General features: G+C 48.2%; 1 protein-coding gene across 1 annotated transcript; it reads right to left on the bottom strand.

Moving 5' to 3' along the window:
* Positions 1-3,674: 3,674 nt before the first annotated feature.
* slc9a2 (solute carrier family 9 member 2) lies at positions 3,675-19,822 on the bottom strand (the record flags this gene model as incomplete). Its single annotated transcript, XM_080536886.1, has 13 exons — positions 3,675-4,114; positions 5,110-5,191; positions 5,792-5,908; positions 7,868-7,973; positions 8,148-8,312; positions 9,571-9,641; positions 9,981-10,070; positions 10,529-10,728; positions 12,030-12,247; positions 13,155-13,405; positions 18,366-18,614; positions 18,813-19,027; positions 19,543-19,822. 13 exons carry the CDS (start codon positions 19,820-19,822, stop codon positions 3,675-3,677), a joined length of 2,484 nt encoding a protein of 827 aa, XP_080393012.1.
* Positions 19,823-27,975: the final 8,153 nt, after the last annotated feature.

Below are 27,975 nucleotides of genomic sequence, written 5' to 3'. Positions count from 1 at the left end.
GTCAATGGATGGCCTAGCTCCCAGGACCTGATGCATATCATTAAAAAATTGCCAATTTGCCGCTGTCACTTCCCCACCCTCTGTGCCTGACTCGGTCTTTGGGGTTTTCAACTCCTGCAATAAACACACAATGTTAATAATGACGCATTACTTGGTAAATGTGATTGTATCTAATCTTCAAACCTTACCAAAGAGCTGACCACCACAGGGGGGTCAATGGATGGCCTAGCTCCCAGGACCTGATGCATATCATTAAAAAATTGCCAATTGGCCGCTGTCACTTCCCCACCCTCTGTGCCTGACTCGGTCTTTGGGGTTTTCAACTCCTGCAATAAACACACAATGTTAATAATGACGCATTACTTGGTAAATGTGATTGTATCTAATCTTCAAACCTTACCAAAGAGCTGACCACCACAGGGGGGTCAATGGATGGCCTAGCTCCCAGGACCTGATGCATATCATTAAAAAATTGCCAATTGGCCGCTGTCACTTCCCCACCCTCTGTGCCTGACCCGGTCTTTGGGGTTTTCAACTCCTGCAATAAACACACAATGTTAATAATGACAAGAATGACAAATAATGCCTTTATGCCTTTATTACAGTAGCCTACACAGTATTTGTGATGGAAAAAATAGTACATCGAACCACATTGCTCTCAGGTTACCTTATATTTCCTTTTCAGGTTCTGCCATTTCTTTGACACTTGCTTGTGGGACATCTTCCCTTCCAGCCCAACTTGTTTAATAAACGCCCTGTATCATAACAATAATTTTAAAAAGTATGTTAACAGAATGTAAAAAACTATAATAAAACATAGACGTTTGTATGCAGTCAAGAAACTTTAAAACAAATTACTCACTCCCAAAGGCCTTTTGAGGCCGCTTTGATTTCAAGAAAATTGCTCTCGTTTTCGCTCCTGAAATGGATGAGATCTCTGGTTTGCTTCGAAGTCCCTAATGATGGAATATAGATAGTTGTATCGTTGTTGTATAATTGTTCAGAATCGAAAGAACCAAATGCTATTGCTTTCTGACGAGGTCGTGTTCTGCATGGGCCTGCCAGATGCGACAGTCGTATATAGTTACAATTTGGACATTACAATACCATGGTCATAACTTTTCACAAACTCCATTAAGGAAGTAAATACTTACATTTGTGGTTCTCATTTGTGGGTGGCATCTTGTGTATCTTGTGGTCTCTTGTCTTGTCTCTTTCCTCTTGTCTCTTTTCTCTCTCTCCTCTTCTCTTCTTCGCCGTTATCAATAGGTAGGCCTATTGTGGTATTGATCGCAATGCATTATGGTATAGTTCACGCTACCAAACCCGTGCCGATGCCAGTCTGCGCTGTAGCTGTAGTAGTTACATTTCGCGTGTCATTATGCCATCAGACATGGAAATATGTCAATGCGCGGCTGTCATGCACAAATCACCTTGTAACGTTAGACGGGTGATTCTCACGAAATCTTGGTTTCAAAGATTTAAAAAATGAAAAAAAACAAGTCTTGCATTAACACATTTCCTTTTTAGCCATTTATAACAAGGTCTGTGTTGTGGATCCCGCTTCGGCTCCACTCGTTTCCACCTCGGCACCGCCCGTTGAGACCAATCAGGCCCAATCTGAGACAGCTGTGCCGGCTCCAGCAGGTGTTTACAATCTAAGGAGGAGAGACCTGCATAAAAGGCCCCACAACCTGCCGTCTGATGCTTGATCAATCTGATCCCCAGTGGTTAGTCGTCTCGCTCCCTCGTTTGTCTCCAGTGTGTTATAGATCCGAAATTACTTGTTTATTTTTCCCAGTCGTTTTATTATTTTCACGTTTGTTTGTTTTCTCTCCTCCACCAGTCCACTCCTGCCTGCCTGCCTAACGACGACTCCTCCTGCCTGCCTAACGACTACTCCTCCTGCCTAAAGCCCCTGCCTGCCTAACGACTACTCCTCCTGCCTGCCGAACGACTACTCCTCCTGCCTAAAGCCCCTGCCTGCCTAACGACTACTCCTCCTGCCTAAAGCCCCTGCCTGCCTAACGACTACTCCTCCTGCCTGACCCTCGCTTGCCCTACGACCATTCTCTGCCTAAACCCTTTTAATAAATATTATTATTACCCTAGTCTCTGTGTCTGTCTGTTCTGGGCTACTGCCACATTTGACCGCTTGATTCAGGCCGTAACAGTCTGAAGTAATTATACATGTTAATTTAAAAACATTAACTGGCAATTTAACACCTTTTTTAGCATATTTTGCTAAACAAGTCCTTAGAATTCTCATTACCGCAACACTCTGAAAACGTCAAGACCATTAAGAAAGCTGATATATTTTCAAATGTTTTTAATTTGATGGAATCAAGGGGTAGCGTATGGCTTCGAAGCTAGTCTGGTCCTGAAATCGCTCGAAATTAAGTCATAGTTAGCCCTCGAAATGAAGCCATGGCTCGATGAAATATGAATTGGGACAGCCCTCCCCCTAAACGTGAACGCGCAAATCAAGCCATAGGGGTGAAAACAAAGCCGTAGGAGTGAATTGGGATTGGCCCTAAGAAACCCTGATTATTATTGATCCATCAAAGATCAACATTTTCAAGTGAATAACGATGATAATGATTATGATCCCGCTAGCTCCCTGACTCTGTCTGCAATAGTGTTTCTCGACAAGCTGACATTAACACTAGAACAGCCGTGCCTATTTTACCTACTAGTAGAGCCTCCTTGGAGAGGAGAATGTAAATCTGCTACTTACACATAACGACCACTAGTTGGCCGTCTTGTTTTTTAGCCTGCCTCCTACACAGAAAAACTGTAAAATAGCTTTATACTAGCTTATCCTGATTTTGAAAATTTAAGGATACTGGGTGGTAGAACACACATATCTAGGAAAAGTGGAGCCCCCTCTAGTGGTTGTGGCCGTAAGCGACCGCTTACGGCGGTAGAAGAATAGAATAGAATTGTATTATAAACAAATGATATTCTTTGCAAGCTCTCGTGGGCCGCAGAAAATGAGCTGCCGGGCCGCATTCAGCCCGCGGGCCTTGAGTTTGACACATGTGGTCTAGATGCTAGATGACTAGTCAATGGAAAACTGAAGAGAGAAGTCAGTTATTGAAACTGTTTTCAAAAGAAGAATAGTCCGTCAGCATTGCACAATATAGACATTTTATTATACAATATGATAAAAGAACATGGACATTGAGGGTCAGTACTGGAGCAGATGATGGGACGCCTCAGGCCGTTCAGCCTGGGCCTTGACTCACCAGTTTGACACAACGAGAAATAAAAAATAGAATAACTATTTACACCACATTGAGCAGGATGTAGGGACAGAGCATCACCTACCTTCATATGGACAAGTCTCTGTGTTAAAAGCTATTAAATAACGTATTTGAAACCTAGTAGGCAAGACCTACAGAGGCAGGGTTACGGTTAGAGTCCCATTAAAAACCATTTTGTCATTTCACAAAGTGAAATGCTGAGAACGGTTTATCACCTTGAGTATACACCAGTCCAGTCTCTCCTCTTTTGGACATTCTCCATGTCCCCTATTTAGTGCATTCTGCTGCTCATGTAGTATTTGACACTTCACAGTTCACTGAGGTTCTAGAATCATCCTGAAGCAGCCGTTCTAGAGAGGAAGGGCCAGCCCTGAGCAGTCCGGCTGCGACGTGGGAGCCCGTCGGTTCTCAGGGGTTCTGGGGCTTCTTAGGGTTCCACTGCGGCCCCCTCCGGAGGAGGAGGGGGTTCCGTGTCTCGCTGTCGTCACTGTCCCTAGGCTCGGCCGCCCAGGCAGGGGGCACGGGCGGGGGCTGCTCCCCCTCTGGACCACCGTGTTCTCCGTTGCCAAGGTCACCCGAAGGTTCGAAGCCACGTCGGCGGGCGGGAACACGCGAGTCGCTGGAGGAGGAGTTTGTCCGGGGCTTGCCGCGTCCCCCGGCCCCACGGTCGGCCGTCCTCTCGTCCACCAGGTCCACCGCGGAGGAGGCCTCCGTCAGGGTGGCCAGCCTGTGCAGGGGCAGCATGGCTCTGGAGGAGGAGCGGCCGGGCTGGGCCAGCCTGGACCTGGCTGAGGAGTAGCCCGTCTCCGACCTGGCCTCCTCTTCATCTGAGACGGAGAGGGAGACGTCTGTCAACAGTTGAACTTTCACATGGCTTAGAAACATGGCTTAGAAACATGGCTTAGAAACATGGCTTATGAAGGAAAGGAGAGGAGACTGGACCCAGACACAGCATGAAAGACAGGGGGACAGGTAAAGACAGGTAAAGATGGGGACAGGTAAAGACAGGTAAAGATGGGGACAGGTAAAGACAGGTAAAGACAGGGGGACAGGTAAAGGGGGACAGGTAAAGACAGGTAAACACAGGGGGACAGGTAAAGACAGGTAAAGACAGGGGGACAGGTAAAGACAGGTAAAGACAGGGGGACAGGTAAAGGGGGACATGTAAAGACAGGTAAACACAGGGGGACAGGTAAAGACAGGTAAAGACAGGGGGACAGGTAAAGACAGATAAAGACAGGTAAAGACAGGTAAACACAGGTAAAGACAGGGGGACAGGTAAAGACAGGGGGACAGGTAAAGACAGGGGGACAGGTAAAGACAGGTAAACACAGGTAAACACAGGGGGACATGTAAAGACAGGGGGACAGGTAAAGACAGGTAAACACAGGTAAAGACAGGGGGACAGGTAAAGACAGGGGGACAGGTAAAGACAGGTAAACACAGGGGGACATGTAAAGACAGGGGGACAGGTAAAGACAGGTAAACACAGGTAAAGACAGGTAAACACAGGTAAAGACAGGGGGACAGGTAAAGACAGGGGGACAGGTAAAGACAGGTAAAGACAGGTAAACACAGGTAAAGACAGGTAAACACAGGTAAAGACAGGTAAAGACAGGTGAACACAGGGGACAGGTAAAGACAGGGGGACAGGTAAACACAGGTAAAGACAGGTAAACACAGGTAAAGACAGGTAAAGACAGGTGAACACAGGGGGACAGGTAAAGACAGGGGGACAGGTAAACACAGGTAAAGACAGGTAAAGACAGGTAAAAACAGGGGGACAGGTAAAGACAGATAAAGGCCCAGCGAGGGAGAGGATGAAGGCAGGAGTGATTCTTACCGGTCTGTCTCTTCGGAGGAAAATGAGAGTCCAGATTCTTCCCAGCAGGCAGAGAGAAGTATTTCTGGGACTTGGTCACCTCCTGGGGGAGTAAAACAGAGAGAGAGAGAGAGAGAGAGACAGAGAGAGACAGAGAGAGACAGAGAGAGAGAGAGAGAGAGAGAGAGAGAGAGAGAGAGAGAGAGAGAGAGAGAGAGAGAGAGAGAGAGAGAGAGAGAGAGGGAAAAAATACGTATTCCGAGAAAAGTGGATGAGGGTAAGGTTAGAAAAAATAAATTCATTCTAAAGATGTTCCAAAAACAATGGAACTGACTCCTGAAATACTTCTATGAACTAATGCATACCTTAAAGAAAACATCTAACAGTTTCATCGTATTAAAACACAGGGAAACACGTGGTCTTTTCACTCTTAAATATTTGCGTATCTGGGTATCTCAAATGTTCTGATGGTTACATAAACGGTGACGAATTGAATGACTTGAATTCTGTGTCCTGACTGCCACTGTAGGAGGATCATCTAGTCATTAGGTTCTCTTGCTTTGTTTAGCGTGACACAGTGCCCAGGCTAAGCCCCCCTTCCTCCGGCCCACCCCTCCCACCGGCCCAACCCTCCCTCTGGCCCCCCCCTCCCTCCGGCCCACCCCTCCCACCGGCCCACCCCTCCCTCCCTCCTCATACTTACAGGGCTCTTGAAGCTCCCGGGGCGGAGGCTGCGTCTGATGCTGGCGTGGCGGCGGATCAGGATCTCTTTAGGCTGACTGTCGTCGGGCAGGGAGCGTTTGTTGGTGTAGGCCACCGTCTTACCACACACACACACACACACACACACACACACACACACACATAGAGACACACACAGACAGACACACACAGACAGAGAGACACAAAATATGTTACACAATTCCACTTTTAAGCTAATATGACATCCTGGTGCTGCACAATGATTAAAGTCTGAAAACGGCCATTTAGGTCAAAGTATATGTATGTTGGGCGATACATTCTACTTTCTTAGCTCCTCCTAAAACGATTTTCCCACGTTCCGTGACGTATGCCATTTTCCACAGTGTGACCTGCCCGTTTGTAAAGTTAACACCCAGAGTCAATGATGACCCTCCGAAACCCCTTCATCGGTTTCTATTTTTAAGTCAAACAACCTTTCTACACATTTTATTCAGAATTGCTCCTATATCTGCCGTTAACTTCCCCAACACCTCCGTGAATAACTGTCATCCCTCGGTGGTCTTTTTGTTCCTCAAGAAAATCCAGGAAGCAAAACTATAGCTGTCGTGGGGCTTCAGGTGAGCCACAGCCTTTAGAGTTGATCGACTGAGTTTGGTAGTTCAGTCTTCACGTCAACAGGGGGCAGCAGACCATTAACTGGCCCATCCTCAAAATACCTCTGTGTCATCCTGCTTACAGCCCCCCCCCCCCCCCCCCCCCCGCCCTCCCCATTAGACGCTAAAGAGCTGCCGTGTGTTCCTGCTTACACAATCAGACAGCAATCTCTACAGAGCCTCTCACAGCTTTGATCTTTTCCAACACAGCCCTGGCTCTGCCCACTGTGTCTGTGGCTCTGGTTTAGCGTTTACCCGACCGTAGCTGGTCACACCTGTCTGGAGACTCCCAGGCTTTGTTTGTGCTTTACGAGCCACTGTACCCTCCCTCTCCTATGGAGAGGAGGCACTTGAGATACGTTCCATGTCGAAAGCAACAGTCTCGAACTCTCTACCCCGCAGCCATTAGGCAGGAACCCAACAACAAACAAAACCCGCCCCTACCTCGCGCTAAGCTGTCTATTGTTTCGACCGCAAGTCTCAATGTTCATCTCTCTGTCTTTCTTTGTGTCCGTCAGTCGATCTCTCCTCTGTTGAGAGGTAGGGAGTCTATCAACACACATCTCCCCCTCCAGGTGGGTTTGTTCTCTCCCATGGGTTGTTAGTTGGTCGACAGTACCAGGTGCTCTAATCTCACACTACGTCACACACAACCTTACTGTGGCCCACTTATCACTCCTCTGGCTCGTATGCTGTTTGACCTGTTTTAGAGGTTGGCGAGATACATTTATATATTGTGTGTCTCTCCTGCGTCTCTTTATGGTTCTTTTTTTTTGTTTTTTATTTTGACACAGTGCAGTACAGTATGGAAGGGGGGGGGTATGTGTATGCATGATCGTGAGGAAGGAGGCTGAGGAATGGGAGGGAAAGGCCACTGTACAAAGCAAACAGACAAATCCCGTCAAATAAACACACACTCCCTATTTGCTAACAACAACGCTTTCAGGAGAGCGTTTCAGAAGATGATGTCACTTACGCAAAGCACTGCCAACCACACATTTGCACAGTACAAACAAATACCAAATGACCAGGGCTCTGGTTTCCAGCAGGTTCCTCCTTGTACAGACATGACAGACACATGTAAACAGGTTATAAGTGCTTCTTTATTCTGTCTAATCTCTGTAGGGGCCAGGAGTTTTTTTTCCCCCACCAGGTGACCTGACCAGGAGAGTCTCAGGCCCCCAAATAAGAGACAGACAGACAGACAGAGAGAGAGAGAGAGAGAGAGAGAGAGAGAGAGAGAGAGAGAGAGAGAGAGAGACAAAGAGAAACAGAGAGAGAGACAAAGAGAGGCAGACAGGGGGAGAGAGAGAGAGAGAGAGAGAGAGAGAGAGAGAGAGAGAGAGAGAGAGAGACAAAGAGAGAGAGAGAGACAAATAGAGAGAGAGAGAGAGAGCGAGAGAGAGATATGATAAGAGCCTCACCCGTTGTCTGATCCTGTACATGTTCTTGGACAGGATGTCATGCATGTTCCTCAGGTCAGCAGCCTGGAACTTCCTCTTGGGTTTGCCAGAGCTCTTCTTCTCCTCTCTAGATGAGAAACCACACCAACCAATCACAGAACGCTTAGTCATCATTACCCCTCTTGTACTGCTTTAAAAGGTGGGGAGGGAGGGGGAGAGGGACAGGGAGGGATAGAAAGCTAGGGATGGAGAGAGAGAGAGAGAGAGAGAGAGAGAGAGAGAGAAAGGAGAGGTGACGTACTGCACAGACATGAGAGACGGAGCGGCGCTGATGTCAGCCACTGTGTCCAGGATCTCCATGGCGTTCTGCAGCTCCAGCTTCTTGTACAGCGCCACGATACTGGACTCAGCCCGGTTCTCCCGGATCAGGATCTTACGCAGGATCCGGTTGTTAAACTTCATAAACCTGGACACAGAGGAAGAGAGATTCATTTACTTGATCAATAAGCCTTAACACAATCTAGCACAATCTAAAGTCTGAAGCATTTGACAGTCATAATGGAGTGATGGTAAAATGATTGAAACAAAAGGTGCCAAAGCCTTTCTGGATCTCCATGTAATACAATGTTGAGGTTCTATGAATTGTCGGCGTATGGCCACAGAGTGTTAGCTGTGTCCTGGATTTCTTTCATTTATTTTCCCTGGTTCAATTCAGGTATCTGCCTCTTTACACTCTCTCCTACCCATTCAGCCTGGGAAGAGAACGGAGCTCTGCTTGACTTTCTTGGAGCAGGTTCTGACTATGACAACTTCATTGAGAGTGCAGACAAACCTGTTCCACCAACAGACTGCTGCCTCACTCTGCAACCATGCCAAGAGGAACTGAGGGGGAGGGGGGCTAGTAAGGGGGAGGGGTAAGTGAAAGCCATCAACACAAAGTGGATCTCGTGTACAGGGGAGGGGTCGTACAGGAAGGGAATGTGGAGAGGGATGGGGGTTGATTGGAGAGGCCTTTAGGGCAAGAGTGTCAGAACCATCGGGGGAAGAACGTAAGCTACTCCTACTCCAGGAAAAGTGCAGTAAGAACATGACACCGAATTCCAGTGAACTGTCAACTCACACATTCACACTCACACAAGCAGCACACAGGACCGGCACACACACCGCAAGAGAGGGAAATAGAGAGTAGCCAAAAACTACAGTCTGGCTTTCAGTTCAGAGAGAGAGCATTTAAATGAAAATGTTTGGCCTTATTCCAAAGCGACTTACAATCAATACATTTGACTACATAAATAAATTAATCAACTAGTCACTAGTCATAGCAGGAAAAAGTAATCTATGCTCAGAACAGGTTGACTGAGAAAAAAAACAAAAACAAAAATCACGATCGGATGCAACTTTCAACTGATAGGAAAGCAGTACCCTCAGATCCGTATGAAGACCGCAGGGAAAGGGACGCTGTAAGACTATTGTTGGGACGCAGCCAGGGGAGCTTCTAAAGCTGCTCAACTTTCTAAAGGAAAATCCTCCCTTTGTTTATTCAACTGAAATTCTGAAAACACAGGCGAAAAGCAAACGATAACCCTAAGGAATTAGGAGTTTGCTTTCACCTAGGGACGGGGGTAAAAAAGGAAGAAATGCCGCTTTAGAGTCTAGACTATTGAAATACATGTTAGGAGTGGGCTGACCGTGAACAGGAAGTGATGAAAGAGGAAGTGACTCACTTGTCCTTCCAGTAGAAATGGCTCCACTGACCGCAGAGGTCCTCTAGCCCAGCGATGGTGTGTTCAATGAGCTGAGAGGTGAGAGGGGGCCGTTAGTGGTGGGCAAACAGACAGAATGCATATCCGTTGGTACAGAAAAACCACACACACAACCACAAACACACAACCACACACACACATACACACACACACACACACACACACAGACAGAGGACGGGTGTTTAATACCATTTCTCATTCCATGCATTACTGCCCAACCTCCGATTTCTACATCCACCAGCCTCCCCTGACACACACACACACACACACACACACAAACACAGACACTCACATGCACGCACACACACGCACACACACACACGCACACGCACACGCACACGCACACAGGAAAAACATCTCATGTGACATACCCTGGAGTGAACCTCAACGTTGATGGTTTCGAGGTTGCGGTTGGTTCTGCGCAGGTTGATGAACTCGATCAGGGGCCGTATGCTGATGCCCTGTGGGTGGAGCAGGGGATCACATGTGATCAGGCAGACACCTACACCGTGCGTCTAGACCACCACATCACCGTCACCGACACATGGTACTGACCCAGGGTCAGAGGACAAGATGGAGCAACTAAAACCAGCCCAGTCGTGCTGCAGTGACAGCTGAATACAGTCTACAGGTAGAAGAGTTTAACGTCTGTGGCCTGGGGTGGTCCGTCCAGTGGCCTAGCACCGCGGTCTACAGTGCACACATATGCCCATGTCGGCATGGGTTCGAGTCCGGCCCATGCCCTGCTGACAATGCTCTCTTTCCCTGCTTCTCCTTGCATTCCTGTCTGTCTTCACTATATCTGTCCAATAGAGTGAAAAGACGAGTGGGACTGCCCGACTCAGAAAAAATGAAAAATGAAAAATAACTAGAATCTAACATCTAATCATCCATAGCAATCTGAAAAGAAAAGCCTTACCTGGATGAAGACGGTGAAGAGGATGACGGTGATTGTGGCGGTGATGAAGAGCTGCCTGCGGCCGATGGTGTCGGGGAGCGTGAAGACCAGGGCGAAGGAGATGGCTCCTCGCAGGCCACCGTAGGCCAGACCAAACTGGTCCTTGAAGTTGAAGGGGATGGTTCTGAAGGGGTTAATGATCTGAGTCAGCACCAAGACACCTAAGAAGGGAAGTGGCCAAAAGGTGAAAGGTCAATATGCGGAGGTTTCTTTTAACATCGAATACTTTAATGTAATGTTGCTTTAATATTGACAATTACGCACACCCACACACCCCCACCCTCCCCTCCTTACCCCCCCCCCACCCTCCCCTCCTTACCCAGGCCCCTCCCCCCTCCACTCCTTACCCAGGCCCCTCCCCCCTCCCCTCCTTACCCAGGCCCCTCCCCCCTCCCCTCCTTACCCAGGCCCCTCCCTCCTCTCCTCCTTACCCAGGCCCCTCCCCCCTCCCCTCCTTACCCAGGCCCCTCCCTCCTCTCCTCCCTCCCCAGGCCCCTCCCCCCTCCCCTCCTTACCCAGGCCCCTCCCCCCTCCCCTCCTTACCCAGGCCCCTCCCTCCTCTCCTCCTTACCCAGGCCCCTCCCTCCTCTCCTCCTTACCCAGGCCCCTCCCCCCTCCCCTCCTTACCCAGGCCCCTCCCTCCCCCCTCCTTACCCAGGCCCATCCCCCCTCCCCTCCTTACCCAGGCCCCTCCCCCCTCCACTCCTTACCCAGGCCCCTCCCTCCTCTCCTCCTTACCCAGGCCCCTCCCTCCTCTCCTCCTTACCCAGGCCCCTCCCCCCTCCCCTCCTTACCCAGGCCCCTCCCCCCTCCCCTCCTTACCCAGGCCCCTCCCTCCTCTCCTCCTTACCCAGGCCCCTCCCCCTTCCCCTCCTTACCCAGGCCCCTCCCCCCTCCCCCCTCCCCTCCTTACCCAGGCTCCTCCCCCCTCCCCTCCTTACCCAGGCTCCTCCCCCTCCCCTCCTTACCCAGGCCCCTCCCTACTCCCCTCCTTACCCAGACCCCTCCCCCTTCCCCTCCTTACCCAGACCCCTCCCCCTCCCCTCCTTACCCAGGCCCCTCCCCCTTCCCCTCCTTACCCAGGCCCCTCCCCCCTCCCCCCTCACCCAGGCTCCTCCCCCCTCCCCTCCTTACCCAGGCCCCTCCCCCCTCCCCTCCTTACCCAGGCCCCTCCCCCCTCCCCTCCTTACCCAGGCTCCTCCCCCCTCCCCTCCTTACCCAGGCTCCTCCCCCTCCCCTCCTTACCCAGGCCCCTCCCCCTTCCCCTCCTTACCCAGGCCCCTCCCCCCTCCCCTCCTTACCCAGACCCCTCCCCCTTCCCCTCCTTACCCAGGCCCCTCCCCCTTCCCCTCCTTACCCAGGCCCCTCCCCCCTTCACCCAGGCCCCTCCCCCCTCCCCTCCTTACCCAGGCTCCTCCCCCCTCCCCTCCTTACCCAGACCCCTCCCCCTTCCCCTCCTTACCCAGGCCCCTCCACAGGAAGGCGAACACCAGGGTAAACAGGATGTAGCCGGTGTTCCACTCGTGCTCCGTGGTGATGGTGACCACGCCCAGGAAGAAGAAGATGAGGGTCTCAGACACGGTGCCCAGCATCTTCACCACGGTCCGGATGGTGGTGCAGGAGCGCTGGGACACGTTCTCCTCTACGTAGTACTTCATAGTCAGGGCGCAGGTCACGATGCTGCAGACACACACAGTCTGGCTTAGTCTGGATGTGTGTGTGTACATAAATGAGAGTGTGTGTATATGTAAAAATGTGTGTGTGTATGTGTATATATAAATGTGTGTGAGTGTAGGCATGTGTATGTGTGTGTATGCATAGTATAAATGAGAGTGTGTGTATATATATGTAAAAATGAGTGTGTATGTGTATATATAAATGTGTGTGAGTGTATGTGTGTGTGTGTCTATGCACAGTATAAATGAGAGTGAGTGTGTGTGTGTATGCACAGTATAAATGAGAGTGAGTGTGTGTGTGTGTGTGTGTGTGTGTGTGTGTGTGTGTGTGTGTGCATGTGTGTGTGTGTGTGTGTCTATGCACAGTATAAATGAGAGTGAGTGTGTGTGTGTATGCACAGTATAAATGAGAGTGAGTGTGTGTGTGTGTGTGTGTGTGTGTGCATGTGTGTGTGTGTGTGTGTGTATGCACAGTATAAATGAGAGAGTGTGTGTGTGTATGCACAGTATAAATGAGAGTGAGTGTGTGTGTGTGTGTGTGTGTGTGTGTGTGTGTGTATGCATGTGTATGTGTGTGTGTATGCATAGTATAAATGAGAGTGTGTGTGTGTGTGTGTGTATCTATATGTAAAAATGAGTGTGTGTATGTGTATATATAAATGTGTGTGAGTGTATGCGTGTGTGTGTGTGTGTGTGTGTGTCTATGCACAGTATAAATGAGAGTGAGTGTGTGTGTGTGTGTATGTACAGTATAAATGAGAGTGTGTGTGTGTGTGTGTGTGTGTGTGTGTGAGTGTGTGTGTATGTATATATGTGTGTGTGTGTGTATGCACAGTATAAATGAGTGTGTGTGTGTGTGTCTGTGTGTGTGTGTGTGTGTGTGTGTGGGTCTACAGTATCAACACACTCACGCCATGATGCTGGAGATGCCAAACATCTCTGCCACCAGGTAGGCCAGGTAGCTGTACATGAAGATGAAGAGCGGCTCGATCTCCCTGACGTTGGACGTGAAGCGCGTGGTGAACGCCGCCACGAAGCCGAACAGCACGCCGAAGCCCAGCCCCCCCAGGCTCACCAAGAAGAACCTGGCCCCGCCCAGGAACACGTCCACCGGCTCCACCTCGGGCATGTCCGCCACGAAGTTAAACATGTTGTACAGCACCTAGGGAGAGACACACACACACACACACAGATCAGTCAGATATCATCCAATAAGAGTTTAACATGTACACGTACACACACTTATGCACACACAGGCATATACATATACACAAACACACACACACACACACACACATACACACACACCACACACACACACACACACACACACACACACTCCAGTCAGATATCATCCAATAAGAGTTTAGCATGTACACGTACACATGCTTATGCACACACAGGCATATATACACACACACACACACACACACACACACACACACACACCACACACACACACACCACACACAGATCAGTCAGATATCATCCAATAAGAGTTTAGCATGTACACGTACACATGCTTATGCACACACAGGCATATATACACACACACACACACACACACACACACACACACACACACACACACACACCACACACACACACACCACACACAGATCAGTCAGATATCATCCAATAAGAGTTTAACATGTACACGTACACACGCTTATGCACACACAGGCATATACACTCACGCAGGCACACACACACACACACACACGTACACACACACACACACACACACACACACACACACACACACACAGGGTGAGTCGCTGTGAGAGGTCATGGACTAGCAATCTTGAGTCATGACATCCAATCACTCAGTCCCCCTGATGAATCCATCAGTCATTTCTATTTGCATTGCCGTGTTTAGGAGGCGATATCCACACTGCACTCAGAATGACTCACCCAGGAGCCCGCCAGAGCCCAGGAACACAGAGGCCAGAAAACACAGCTTTTGTTTCCTCGGTTCTGGCTTCCTTAAACACTGATAACATAAAGGAACCCTTTTGAGTGGTAATTAGGGGAGAAACGCGGCTAAAAGTCAAAACCAAAAACAGAAACTGGTCTAGATTAGATTAGATTAGATGTATTGTCCCCAGGGGGAAATTCATTTTCACACCACTGTAGAGTATACATATATACAACACCGTATAACACAGACCACAACAGACAGTACTACACAAGTACATACACTCAGCGCGGTCTATTATTTAAGGCAACAATGGCTGCGGGGATCAGGCTTTTGCCAAAGCGAGCCCTTTTGCACCTTAGTGTTCTGTACCTACGCCCGGATGGCAGTGGGGAGAGGTACAGATTGAGAGGGTGGGTGATGTCCTGTTCTATTGTGGTTGGGAGTGGAGTTTGGCCTGGTTGATGACTGTGAGCATGTTGAAGAAGCAGGAGGAACAGTACATGAGGATGGGCTGGATAACGCTCTGGTACAGTAGTAGGAGAAGAGAAAACCATTGAATCAATGAATCATCTAATATTTGTCTTATCTCCTACCTCTTGTTTTATTGTATTGTGGTTTATTTACTATTATACAACAGTTAGTTCCGACCAAGTAATTTGATTGGACAAGAGGCATTCCATGAGTTACGATATACAGTATAACAGCACTGGGACTTTTAACTACCGGTTTTAACTACCGGTATATCATATACATATACCGTATATGTATCACTCTGCCGCACAGATGTTCTACTAAATGACTGTTAATTAGACTACATGTTTGTGTTCAGGTTACTAGGCAACAGTCCATTTGAAGTTCAGTTGCGGAACTATTTTTTGTTTATTTTTATGATTAAATAAACAAACAAATCATAATCTGTTGTCGCTTATTACTGTTAACTAATAAATCGCGCTGTAGAACTGTTGTATAAAAGCAATATCACACTCGAGGTTGTGCTGTTATACTGAATATCAGCACGGCTGTGATCGTCTTTGGTACTCGGCCTGCGGCCTCGTACCTACGACCGAATCACAGCCGTGCTGATATTCAGTATAACACACTCCCTCTCGTGTGATATTGCTTAATTGTTTTTATGTTGCAGCACTTGGAGTTGCATTCAATGCATGACTTGAATATATATATAAATAAAAAGTTTGCTTGATTGATTGATTGAAATCAACGATCCTGGTTCTTTCTTTTTTTACATTTTTTTTTTATTGCACCCATGTCAATGTTAGGAGTATCTAAACGTCAACACAGTGAGGGATGCCCCAGGACACCGGTAATATATGGCCCACTTGGCATTATTCAACGTTGCTGAAAATCAATGACACACTCGCTAGTCAAGCCAACATATTGCAATGCAATGGATTCGGTGAGTAATCCCCACTACTACCTAATTAGTAGAGGGGATTACTCACTACTCATCCATTGCACTGCAATATTTTTGGCTTGACTAGCGAGTGTGTGTGTCATTGATTTTCAACAACTTTGAAAACTGTACAGTTTTTCTGAATAAAAGTACGAACAATTTGATTGGTTGCCGACTTGTTTCCGGTTTCCCCAGCTGCTGTCACATTTGTTTAATTGTAGTTCAACCACTTTTCAGTGTTCGTTCCTGTTTGTATGAGGTGCTACAGTAGCGCTACTAGAGTAGGCAGTCATATTGGTGCTTTTCCACTACAGGGCCGAACCGGGTCGGCCTGGTTTGGCCCTGTTCTTACCCGCCTCAAGGCTGAGGACACTTCCAACGCCAACATAAACAGATACATTGTTATGCCTCAACACTTTATTGTGTAAACAACATGAGCAGACACAGTGACAAAGGCAGAGCTACTCAGTGGTGTAGTCTACGTGATACGCAGGACTACGCCGTATACCCACTAGGAAAGGCCAAGGATTTCCGTATACCCACTTAAAAATGTGTGAGGATACGTAACAGCGTTTTGTGACAGAACTTTCACTTTCATTCATAAAATTCAGCCCGTCTGTGTTACGAAGCACTTGACTTTTGGGACATTGAGACTGACTAGTGTCATATACCATCAACGGGGGGAAATGCGACATGAAATATGTCAAAATGCAGCACTGTCATGCGCAGATCAGCCTTATAACATGTAATTTATATATATATATATATAACAGCACAGATATATTTTTATGGCGTTCCGAAATGAACGATATGAGGCTGGGAGGGAAAAATCACAGTATACCCACTAGAAAAAACTAGACTACACCACTGGAGCTACTGTATAAACAACCAAGACACACAACCACCAAACGACCACCAAACAACTAGCAAACAACCACCAGACAACCACCAGACAACCACCAGACAACTACAAAACATGAATGGAACTACAAATCCACAGATTGGGTCCACAGATCTTATCAGATCTCTTTCGATTGGCTAGTTAGTAACCTGGTTAGTATCCCAGTAACCCTGCTACTGCCTTGATTTGGTGCACTAGCTGGTTGTCCTGGTTAGTGTCCCAGTCCCCTGGTGAGAGCACTACTCAGTCCCCTGGTTAGAGCACTAGTCAGTCCCCTGGTTAGAGCACTAGTCAGTCCCCTGGTTAGAGCACTAGTCAGTCCCCTGGTTAGTGCAGTACCACCTCTCCTCTCTCGAACCCTCAGTAGGTGCCACACCTGGTGTGTCCAGTCTCCAGAGAGCATGTTTGTCCCCTGATCCTTCCCACACAGCTACTGTGTACTAAACAAAGGGCCCTACCACTCCCTCCTGAACACTCACGTCAGGTAAGGTAAGGTAAAGTGTGTGTGTGTGTGTGTGTGTGTGTGTTCAGGGGGGTGGGGGGGTTTGCTAAATGAAAAACAACCGGATGTCGATACAACGATCATCTCTCCCTCAAAACCGACACAACTCTATAAGCAAGGCAGCAAATCTCGTGCCAGAAACCTACGACAGAAAAACCGCTTCAACTGAGACTCGCGTTACACGTTGTGTGAACTCCACCCACACAGCCAAAGTGACCCCCCAAACCGGTTTGATGGCATCTGAACAAATACACACACACACACACACACACACACATGCCGATGGAAAACACTATCTACTTTACATATCCAGAATAAATTCCTTCTCATTTCTCTACATAGATTCTCACACAAACTGACACCTCACACAAATACAAACGAGCGTGCGCACATACAATACAGTCCTCTGCACAGACATACACAGGCTTTTTTGACAGGGATACAGTCAGCACAGAAAAAGACTGGGGAGGAGGAGATAGTCCACATAGTCCACTGAAACTGGAGCCCAACCTTTACAGAGAGGACAATGGCAGAGGTGTTCAGGCATAACAACTGACTCAACGCCTCCTCAGCGCCCCTGATCCCACGGGAACTTCCCGATTTCGGAGTCTAAATTGTAAATTGTGCACGCATATCTAAAGTTAGGAATCTGCCATAGGACCTAGAAGGCAGGTCCCCTGTGACAATGTTGTACTTCCAGTCAGTCGCCACTTCTAGTGAACTTGTAACCCTCGGGTACATAAGGTTCAGAGATAGGAAATGTTAGAATAGGTATAGCATAGCATAGAGTACAGCACAGTGTTTTATTTGTATAGTATAGTATAGTGGATAGTGTACATAGCCTTTATTTATGTAAACCAGCTCTTTTCCCTTCTTGTTTTTAGTTTTTTTTTCCTAGCACCAGGGGAGCCCCCCCTCCCAAATTTCGTTGTATGGTACCTGTACTATATCAATGACAATAAAGACCATTCATTCATTCAGTACACACACGGTTTAATAGGTGTCTTTGTTCAAGTACTTTACTGACCTATAAAGTAGCTTGCATAGAGCTAGGAGGTGATTGTGTGTGTGTGTGTGTGTGTGTGTGTGTGTGTGTGTGTGTGTGTGTGTGTGTGTGTGTGTGTGTGTGCCATCCTCTGGTTAACAGTGGCTTGCTCACTGCTCTGGTATGTTAGGACAACAAGCAGCTGGAGGCTCCAAAGCACGTCAGTTACAGAGCCAGAGTAGCATGTAGCAGCAAGCCCCTCTCTCTCTTGTCAGCCGTAAAATAAGCCTCCAAACACCATGAGCACCATGATGTAATGTCTGTCACACACAAACAACACACACATGCATTTAAAAAAAAGAAACAAAAGAAACAAACACACACACACACACACACACTCACCACAGTGACAGCATCGTTGAACAGGCACTCGCCAAAGACCACGATGTAGAGCTGCTCGTTGACGTTGACATCTTCAAACACACTGAGCACGGCCACAGGGTCCACGGCTGAGATGATGGCACCAAACAGCAGGTTCTCCTGAAGGTTAATATCCTGAACCCCAAAGGCCTCAATCTGGCACACCGCGAACAGGGACATCCCTATGCCTATGCTGTTCCACAGAGTCCCCACCACTGCAAACCACAGCACCTGGAATCACAGTAACTCATTAGCAGATGTAATGAAGGCTACCGGTATGATTATAATCTATTTTTATTTACTTGTCACATTAAAAAAATGTCTCTCTCTAGTAGGCTACCTAAAAGAACGCATACGGAAACTGGAGCGTTGAAGTAGTGAAACTGATCTAATTACAGAGACCGAAATCGATAAACAAAACGCAGTTACCGTGCCGATGTTCTCAAAGAAGGGCCGGGTGGGCATGAAGTAGCCCGAGTCGAGCACGATGGGGGGCAGCATGTAGAGGAAGAAGACGTTGGAGCTGAGGACGGCGGGGGGCTCCTCGTGGACGGAGTGCATGATGGCCCCCACCATCAGGCCAATGGCGATGAGCAGACACGACTCAGGCACCCACACCGTGATCTTATGGTACACATGGAAACCTGAGGGAGGGGGGGGAGAGAGAGAGAGAGAAGGCATCAGATAAGCAGGTAAATGCAGAAAACAAGGGTATACAAATGGTTACATGTACCCCAGATAGAGAGAGATTTGGGATGTTGATGTGCTCCAGTGGAGGCGGAAATCGGAGGACAGGCTCATTGTAATCCATGGATTGCATTACAATGAGCCCGTCCTCCTATCTCTGCCTCCACCAGCCTCCCCTGCGCCCTTATGCTCAGATGCCACCTGTAACTAGACATGATGATCAGATTGGAGGACTGGAGGAGCATGCATTGTGACTTTGGAAAGGGCCATCAAGATCTCAGATCATTCTATCTGCTCTTCAGAGCCTCTGCCAGGTTGAGATGTCAAATAGATCACCTGGATTAACTAACTACCATATATGAAATGTCACACTTTCTCATACAAGAACTAAGTAAGTAGGCCGGAGGATTAATTTGCCTTATCTTATTGTTTCTCATGGATATGTTTGCACTTGGGTGTTTGCTTTTCTTACCAATCTTGGCGAATGACGCGAGCAGCACCCACAGCGTGATCTCAAACGGCACCTGTATGCGGGCATAGTCCATGGTGAACACAGGCATGTTCGATTTCACCGCGTCGGGGAACGCTTGAGGGCCCCCCGCCGGCTTTATGGGGGGCAGGACGGTAACACTGCCAACCGGTTTCTGTGGGATGACAGGGATCTCCCCGTTGGACCCACATGGCAGACTTAAGAGGATCACCCCGATGGTACATAATGTCACCGTCAGTTTCACCCGGCTAAAACATTCCATTGTGGTGGAAAAATATGAAACTGATAGAATAGGCTTCTGTGGCGCCACAAGGGCGACGTCAAACTGGAGGTCTCTCGTATGCAGAACAACTCATTCCATCCAGCGTTGCGGAGTCAAAGCCCTGGAAATACCTGTGGCGCAAAACCTTGGCAACACTCCTCAATGCAAAAAAGAAATCATAACATAAGCAGATAGTTTCGTGTTATCCCCTTCGCAAAGTCATCCGTCGCATACGGTTTGCCAAATAATATTCCTCTCTGCAAGTTTCCTCCCAACTGTTTTGAGTGATGACAGTCTGTCCCCCTCTGATACCTGTTTACCTGCCGCGCGTGCACGTCATTCCGATAGGGGCTGGGTGTGGTCGCGCGCTGCTCTGATTGGACGAGCGCACGGGACAATCTGATTGTCTGATTGTGTTTCGGTAGGCCTATTCACTGGTGCGCCTTTCCTAGTTTCGAGTCTCGGCACCTTGGTTTCAAATTGCTAATCCATTTCTCTGGGTAAAGGATGGAACAATAGAATAAAAACGAGATTCAAAGGAGAGCCTACATGAGGTGGTAAATTACAGTTTCCCAATGTAGGTAGGCCCTTTGTCAAAGATGAAAAGAGAGAGAGATATGGATTTAGGAATTTTAGGATATTCTCATGAAAGTATTCAGTATTCTATTCTGGCTATCTATTGTAGACTAATGGGTCTACAGATTCGAATAGATTCGAATAGGTTGTTATCGTATCAACCAGTGCTGCTGTGTGTGCCTTTCCTCAAAGGCATGCTTGCTTGATGGAACTCAATGGTGGGAACACATTTATATTGCAATGGAGGGATACACCACCAGGCGGCAGTAGAACTCTAAATAATTAGTTTCACCTTGCAGAGTGCAAAGACGTGGGCGACGGTGTTTCTCATCGTTAGGAGATAGTGGGCCAATCCGTCGGTAGCCATAACAACATGATAAAACACCTGCATGAACTAACTTCACTTTCAATGTGTTTGACACTGGAATTACACGGTGAAACATAATCGAGGAACAAGCCACTGGAATTGACCGAGGAAATAAATGAGGGAAATCAAAACGACTGCATCAGTAATTAAGCAATGTTAGGCAAATGCAGACCTAGTTAGACTAGTTAGATTCCTCCGTCACATCATCACCACATCGTGAGCTTAGAATGATAAGGTTCTATCTCCGTTTAGGGCAGTTCAGAGATATTGAGCGTCAACGTTTTTACATTCCATTATGTTTTGTGAGATGGAACCTTTGTATTTTATGAATTACGAACTCAAAAATTTCAACATTTTAAAAATAACACCACACAGGCATTAATAAACACCTAATGGATCAGATTATGTAAAAAACTCAATTTTGACAAAACTGGAGATAGAACCTTATAATTCTAACGTCACCACATTCGCTTGTGCCACAGGACTGGAGTCAGGGCAGGGGCGGTCCGTGTGGACAGAGTTATTACGTCCAAATGTGTTGCGTGTGTAGGGCGAGTCCTATGACTGCAGACTCCGTCGACCTGCGAGGATACCGAGATGTGCATCAATAGCCTTTATCAGATAAACACACAGAGTTCATATACAAGGATGGAACTTGACTCCGACTCCTAATGTAAGTGTTGTCATTTATGCAGGATTTTATTACTGATATGTTTAGGGATATTTGTTTACTAGAAGAGGAGGATGGTGTTATTGCACAAGGAGAATGACAGTTCGCGATACCATCTAAGATTGGTCTTAATTGCTATTATTATTATTATTATTATTATTATTATTATTATTATTAATGTCAAGTGTAAGCGACATTTGGTTCGTAATAGGCGATTATTATATTGTACATAATTTCCTCTTTTTTTATGACAAATCGTTATGGTGATATTTTATTTCTCACTGAATAACGGGACTGCAACATTGAATGGGCATCGGTAACAGCAGATTTTATGACGCAATCTTTGTTATTGTCCTAGCATCAAAGCCATAACGCGCTCATTCGGACTGATGTGAATTATAGAATGATAATGGTCTTATTGGCTGAGTGATTATTATAGGCCGACACAGAATGGCATTTTTCTCACGTTACCTCTACAATCTCTACGTCTACGACAATAACACTGCAGGCGATTTTGTTGACGCCTAGAATCCTCCTAAAGAGCAGTATCACAGGCCTACAGACCAGACCAGAGCAGTGTATTCGATATTCTAATATGTCTCTCTGGCCCAAACAACTCATTGTGCTCACATTAAACATTATCAATATTCTGATAAGATGTTTGCTTAAACAACCTTCTCCTTAGTTGGTTATTTTTAGGATGTTATTGTATAGCCTAACATCTGTATATGCACTATGCAACAATGTCAGTGCTTAAAGCGAGATGCAGATGCTGAACATGATGTTTCAGTATAGAGAGGATTAGACTTTATCTGTTGAAACGCAGCCTTTTAGCACATTATTGTGACAGGGTGCAGGAGGTTCCTGATTTAAATCAGTCCTCGCTTTATCCTTTCCATCTCCAGACAGCTGTGTGTGTGTGTGTGTGTGTCTGTGTGTGTGTGTGTGTGTGTGTGTGTGTGTGTGTGTGTGAGAGGACTGATTAATCCATTGATCCAGTAAGGACCCTCAGATGTCAGAATGGCAGCCTACTGAGCTGGATCTATTGCTTGAGCATGATTGAAAACTGCATTTTGTGTGTGTGTGTGTGTGTGTGTGTGTGTGTGTGTGTGTGTGTGTGTGTGTGTGTGTGTACGTGTGTACGTGTGTGCGTGCGTGCATGTGTGTGTGTGTGTGTGTGTATGGAGGGAGGTCATCAACAAGAGCATTATCATTGTCATCATCATCATCATCATCATCATCAAAGGTCACTTTCTCATACCAACTAACACATCTGAAACAGTATCCTTGTTGTCTAGGTTACAAGAGCTTCTTTGTCCAGGGTTTCCTCTTGTTTGGTTTACATGTGTGTGTGTGTGTGTGTGTTTGTGTGTGTGTGTGTGTGTGTGTGTTTGAGTGTGTGTGTGTGTGTGTGTGTGTGTGTGTGCAACAGACTTCTTCTGCGTTGTGTAATAAAGCTTGCAGACAGCAGCTTCCCAGCCAGTTAGTGTTTCTTCTCATCTGTTGGTCGAGCAGGCTCACGTCATACATTGCAGCCATCCATGTGCGGTCATACACTGTCCAAGAAGAATGTGGAATCATTAGCTAGCTACTCTTGTGCTAGCTTAACACTCAATTCAACAAATAAAATAAAATGTATAATCTATAAGGCTTTATAACATCCATCATAGGTTTTCTAAATACTTTACTAACAAAATAATATAATTTGTATCTTCCTATAGATATTTACAATATAATAATCAGTTTTAAGAGGAGTGCTTTTCAATTTCAACCTTACCCTTGGTGCGTTCCCACAAACTGAGACAGTTTTACTTCACACACGGTCCCAAGTTGCAAGATACGCCAACCAATCAGCAATCATTTAACAGGCAAGGGGAATAGCCCATATTAACCCTGTTACGTGTGTGTGTGTGTGTGTGTGTGTGTGTGTGTGTGTGTGTGCGCGTGCGTGCGTGCGTGTGTATTCAAGTTTATGTTCATCATCTGAAAATGTCCAAAAAACCCTTAAATTAGATGAAAGAATAATGAAAGTACTTTTTAGTTTTACTGCAGCTGCTACAAGATAATCAAGTCTGGATAGGCATGATGCACAGCAGAGTAGTCACCCCTAATGGGGGGGGAGGAAGCTTCTGCTACCATGACTACAAACATTCATACTACATGTGTGTTCGATAGAGAGTCTTGGGACGGGACTCTTGGCAGGAGGAAAGGACAGGTCAGCTCAGTTCAGTTCACACGATCGATAGCTGGAAATGGAGCTGAACACGGAGGCGGAGCCAGGGGATAGGAGACAGGAAGAGGAAATGAAAGCTACCGGGGGGGGGGCAGGGGACAATTATGACGAAGAGACAGGAGAGCTAGAGTTAGAACAGAAAAGAGAACAAAAGAGGGAAAGAACTGGAGGAGTGAGGAGGAGAGTGAGGGTTAGGTGAGGAGTGAGGAGAGGAGAGATGAGGAGGAGAAATGAGAGGAGAGGAGGAGGAGAGTCGAGAGGAGAGGAGGAGAGGAGAGGATGAAGGAGGAGAGGTGAGAGGAGAGGAGGGGGAGGAGAGCAGAGTGAGAGGAAAAGGGGGGAGAAGAGGAAAGGATGGGGGAAGAGAGGAGAGGAGACAAGCACTGCATTGCAGCCGGCGTTGACAGCCTCTGCGTGATGTCTGGTTTACCACACTGGCCTGTCTAACTGGGTCACCCTCCTCCACACACCCCCACAGGCTCCACTCTGCTGCACCTACACAGCTGGACCCCCCTACCCTCCTCCCTGGTCCCTACCTTACACAGCTGGACCCCCCCTACCCTCCTCCCAGGTCCCTACCTTACACAGCTGGACCCCCCCTACCCTCCTCCCTGGTCCCTACCCTACACAGCTGGACCCCCCCTACCCTCCTCCCTGGTCCCTACCTTACACAGCTGGAGTGGACCCCCCTACCCTCCTCCCTGGTCCCTACCTTACACAGCTGGACCCCCCCTACTCTCCTCCCTGGTCCCTACCTTACACAGCTGGAGTGGACCCCCCTACTTTCCTCCCTGGTCCCTACCCTACACAGCTGGACCCCCCCTACCCTCCTCCCAGGTCCCTACCCTACACAGCTGGACCCCCCCTACCCTCCTCCCTGGTCCCTACCTTACACAGCTGGAGTGGACCCCCCTACCCTCCTCCCAGGTCCCTACCCTACACAGCTGGACCCCCCCTACCCTCCTCCCTGGTCCCTACCCTACACAGCTGGACCCCCCCTACCCTCCTCCCTGGTCCCTACCCTACACAGCTGGACCCCCCCTACCCTGGTCCCCACCCTATACAGCTGGACCCCCCCTACCCTCGTCGCTGGTCCCTACCCTACCCTCTGACCTTCTACTGCCCCCCTACTCCCTGTCCCCTACCACCATTTTGTCCTCTGTCCACCCCCCAAAAGAGGAGCCCCTTTCTCCTCCTTCACCAATCAACCCATCACATTTATTTGTATAGCACTTGACTAGATGGTCAACGGTCTCTTAAGTGTTTTCCAACAAGAAGAACGAAGGCCCAGGAGGATATAGTAGACTCAGCCCAGGGGGATATAAGGTGGAGTAGACTCAGCCAGCCAGATTTCAGGAACTGGAATCTAGTTGTGAGGATGTCGGAGCCTCGGACGGATAAGCAGAGAGAGGAAAATGAAAAAATCTAAAAAGATTAGAGTCTGTGGAGAACTGTAAATCTGTTCCATTAAACCGTAGGAGGGAATCAGCGTATCTAAAGGACACCGAAAGGACACGACCAGCCCAGCGCCCCGCTTATACCCGGTTCCACCGGCCCACCAGAGGGACATCGGGGGGGGGGGGGGGGGGGGCAGCAGCATGAGCCCGTAAGTACTCACCCAGAAGTACTCGCCAACAACGCCACCATCCTAACCCATATGGCCCGGGGGGGGGGCGCACGCCTGAGAGCTCGTGACAGAGAGCTCCTACAGCAGAAGGCCCAGCCCAGGCCAAACCCTGCACTGACAGAGCCCACCCACCACCCAAGGGAAGGACCTGGAATTCACCCCCGAGCCCACCCAGCCCCCCACACCACCAGAAGACCCCCTGTAAACCAGCCAGCCAGCCAGCCAGGCAGCCAGCCAGCCAGCCAGCCAGACAGCCAGCCAGCCAGCCAGCCAGCCATCCAGCCAGCCATCCAGCCAGCCAGCCAGCCATCCTGCCACCCAGCCAGCCATCCAGCCACCCAGCCAGCCAGCCACCCAGCCAGCCATCCAGCCACCCAGCCATCCAGCCACCCAGCCATCGTGCCACCCAGCCAGCCATCCAGCCATCCAGCCATCCAGTCAGCCAGCCATCCAGTCAGCCAGCCAGCCATCCATCCAGCCAGCCTCCGAACAGAGACAACACAGATACAACAGCAGACAGTTCCCCTCTCCGACAAGACCTTCCTCCAGGCAGGCAGCCGCTCGCTACGGGTGTCTGGGTGTCTGATAGATGTACACTACAGTGTGATGATGATCGGCCCCCCCACCGCTCCCGCCTCAGATCCAGACTGGGCCTCACACACAGAGCTCCTCTCAGAGTTGCAGGCCCCCCCGGGGATTAAAAGCATGTAAGAAGCAACGCTTCCCACTGCCAACGACTCCCCACACAGCCTAATGAAGCCAGCACGCAGAACCAGCATCCTCTTAATTGCCTGCTTGATTTCAGCATAGAGCTTTCAAGATGGAGATGAAACTGGTGGGGGGATTATCTGGAGAAACCTCACAGGATCTTGGTCTTATGTTTGTGTTCCTGTGTGTTCCTGTGTCTGTCTGTATGTATGCCGGTGACTGTAGTGTTAGTAAATGAATGAGAGGGAGCAGGAGGTTTTTGTGTGTCTGTTTGTTTGTTGTGCTCTGATGTGTGTGTGTGTGTGTGTGTGTGTCGGTGCTCTGACGACGCGCACACGTGTAAAAATAGACTTCCATACAGAAATGCCCTTACACATGAATGCACAGGCACACATACAGTGAATAGGCGTACACACTCTTAAACAAACACACACACTCACACATACTTTACTCTTGTGTAAATTGGGATGTAATAAAAGTGACACACACACACACACACACACACACACACACACACACACACCCACACAGGGCCAGGTGCTCCATCACCCTTCCAGATCTTTTTTGGCAGTGAATAATGTATCAGTGCTGGGAAGGGAGGGACAGGAACTCAAGCCGAACCTTTGTATGTAAGGGCAGATGGGTGTGTGTGTGTGTGTGTGTGTGTGTGTGTCTGTGTGTGTGTGTGTGTGTGTGTATGTAACAGGAAGTGTTGAGCGTCTCTGGCATGCCACAGGAAGTGTAAACGTTTGCTTCTCCGTGAGCAAACTCAAGCTGCTTTCAGGTCACATGACAGGATCCCTTGATGCCTTTTGTTCTGTTGTTTTTACTCTTTTGTCTTTTTTTAACCGCTTTTTGTTGTCTTCTTTTGCTCTCTGGCTGTTGTTCGTGCAGTGGGAAACATGTGAAAAAATAAAATAATCGTGGAGCTTATCACGCGATGCTTTCAACATACTTTGCAGAATACACAGGAATATGACCTCCTTAATAGCCCTGTCCTGCCGTTCTGTTACGAGTGACGGCAGTGTTAGGGAATCTGTCACTTAGTGTCATCACAGTGTCCTCCAACTGTCTGTCAAGGAGCCATCTACGACTAGTCATTTTGTGTTCCTCGTCCACCGTCTCTGTACTCTTGCTGAAATCAGCAGTGATGCGTGTTGTGTTCAACAGAACTGCATTGATCAGCTGCTGGAGAGGAGACTGTGTGTGTGTGTGTGTGTGTGGGGGGGGGGGGGGGAGAGAAAGACAGAGCTGTTTGGAAAGTGATAGTGTTTCCCCGGTGTCATTACAGGGCATAGCTGTAAAGGTGCTGATTTGGCAGTTGTTGTTAATTTCCTCTTTTCTTGAAATGTCTTTCATTCGTTGGGTTAAGTTGCAGCAGTACTGGCCCCGCAACACATCTGTACTGACCAATGTCCACATCTATACTTGGAAACCAACATCAGTATGCATGTCTCACGTGGTTCCTCGCTCTGAGCACACACGCACATACACACACCACTGGCCCAAATGTGTCCAGTGGGGTGTGTGTGTGTGTGTGTGTGTGTGTGTGACCCTAATCAGGATCAAGGCAGCTTAGAACTCTTTTCACCTCAGAGGTGTTGAAAGACTGAGCTGAGGTGAGAGAATGATCCGGAAACCTCATACTCTACAGTAGGCGTTCACAGATTCCTCCTGCCATTAGGCTTGTATGCAGGGAAGCATAGAACATACAGACATGTATACAGACACAATGTTCTTCACAAACAGTTAGCGGATAGATAAACAGGCTCGTGAGCGACACCACGTGCCTGGAACCTGTTTATATCGACATTTTAAAAGCCTTCCTTCCTTCTGAAGAAAATGTGACCAAATCTGTTTCCAGTGCGTTGCATTTATCTTGCCAGTCATGTCAGATCAGTGGTTACCTTCGAGAAGAGAGGGGAGAGGGAGGCTTGTTTAGAATACTGGAGCAGGGCCGCGGTCTGGAGAG

This window comes from Nansenia antarctica (genome assembly GCF_963989245.1).
Source record: "Nansenia antarctica genome assembly, chromosome: 7".
Lineage (NCBI taxonomy): Eukaryota > Metazoa > Chordata > Actinopteri > Argentiniformes > Microstomatidae > Nansenia > Nansenia antarctica.
The sequence above is the reverse complement of the archived record's forward strand: the minus strand, read 5'-3'. Positions and strand labels throughout refer to the sequence as shown.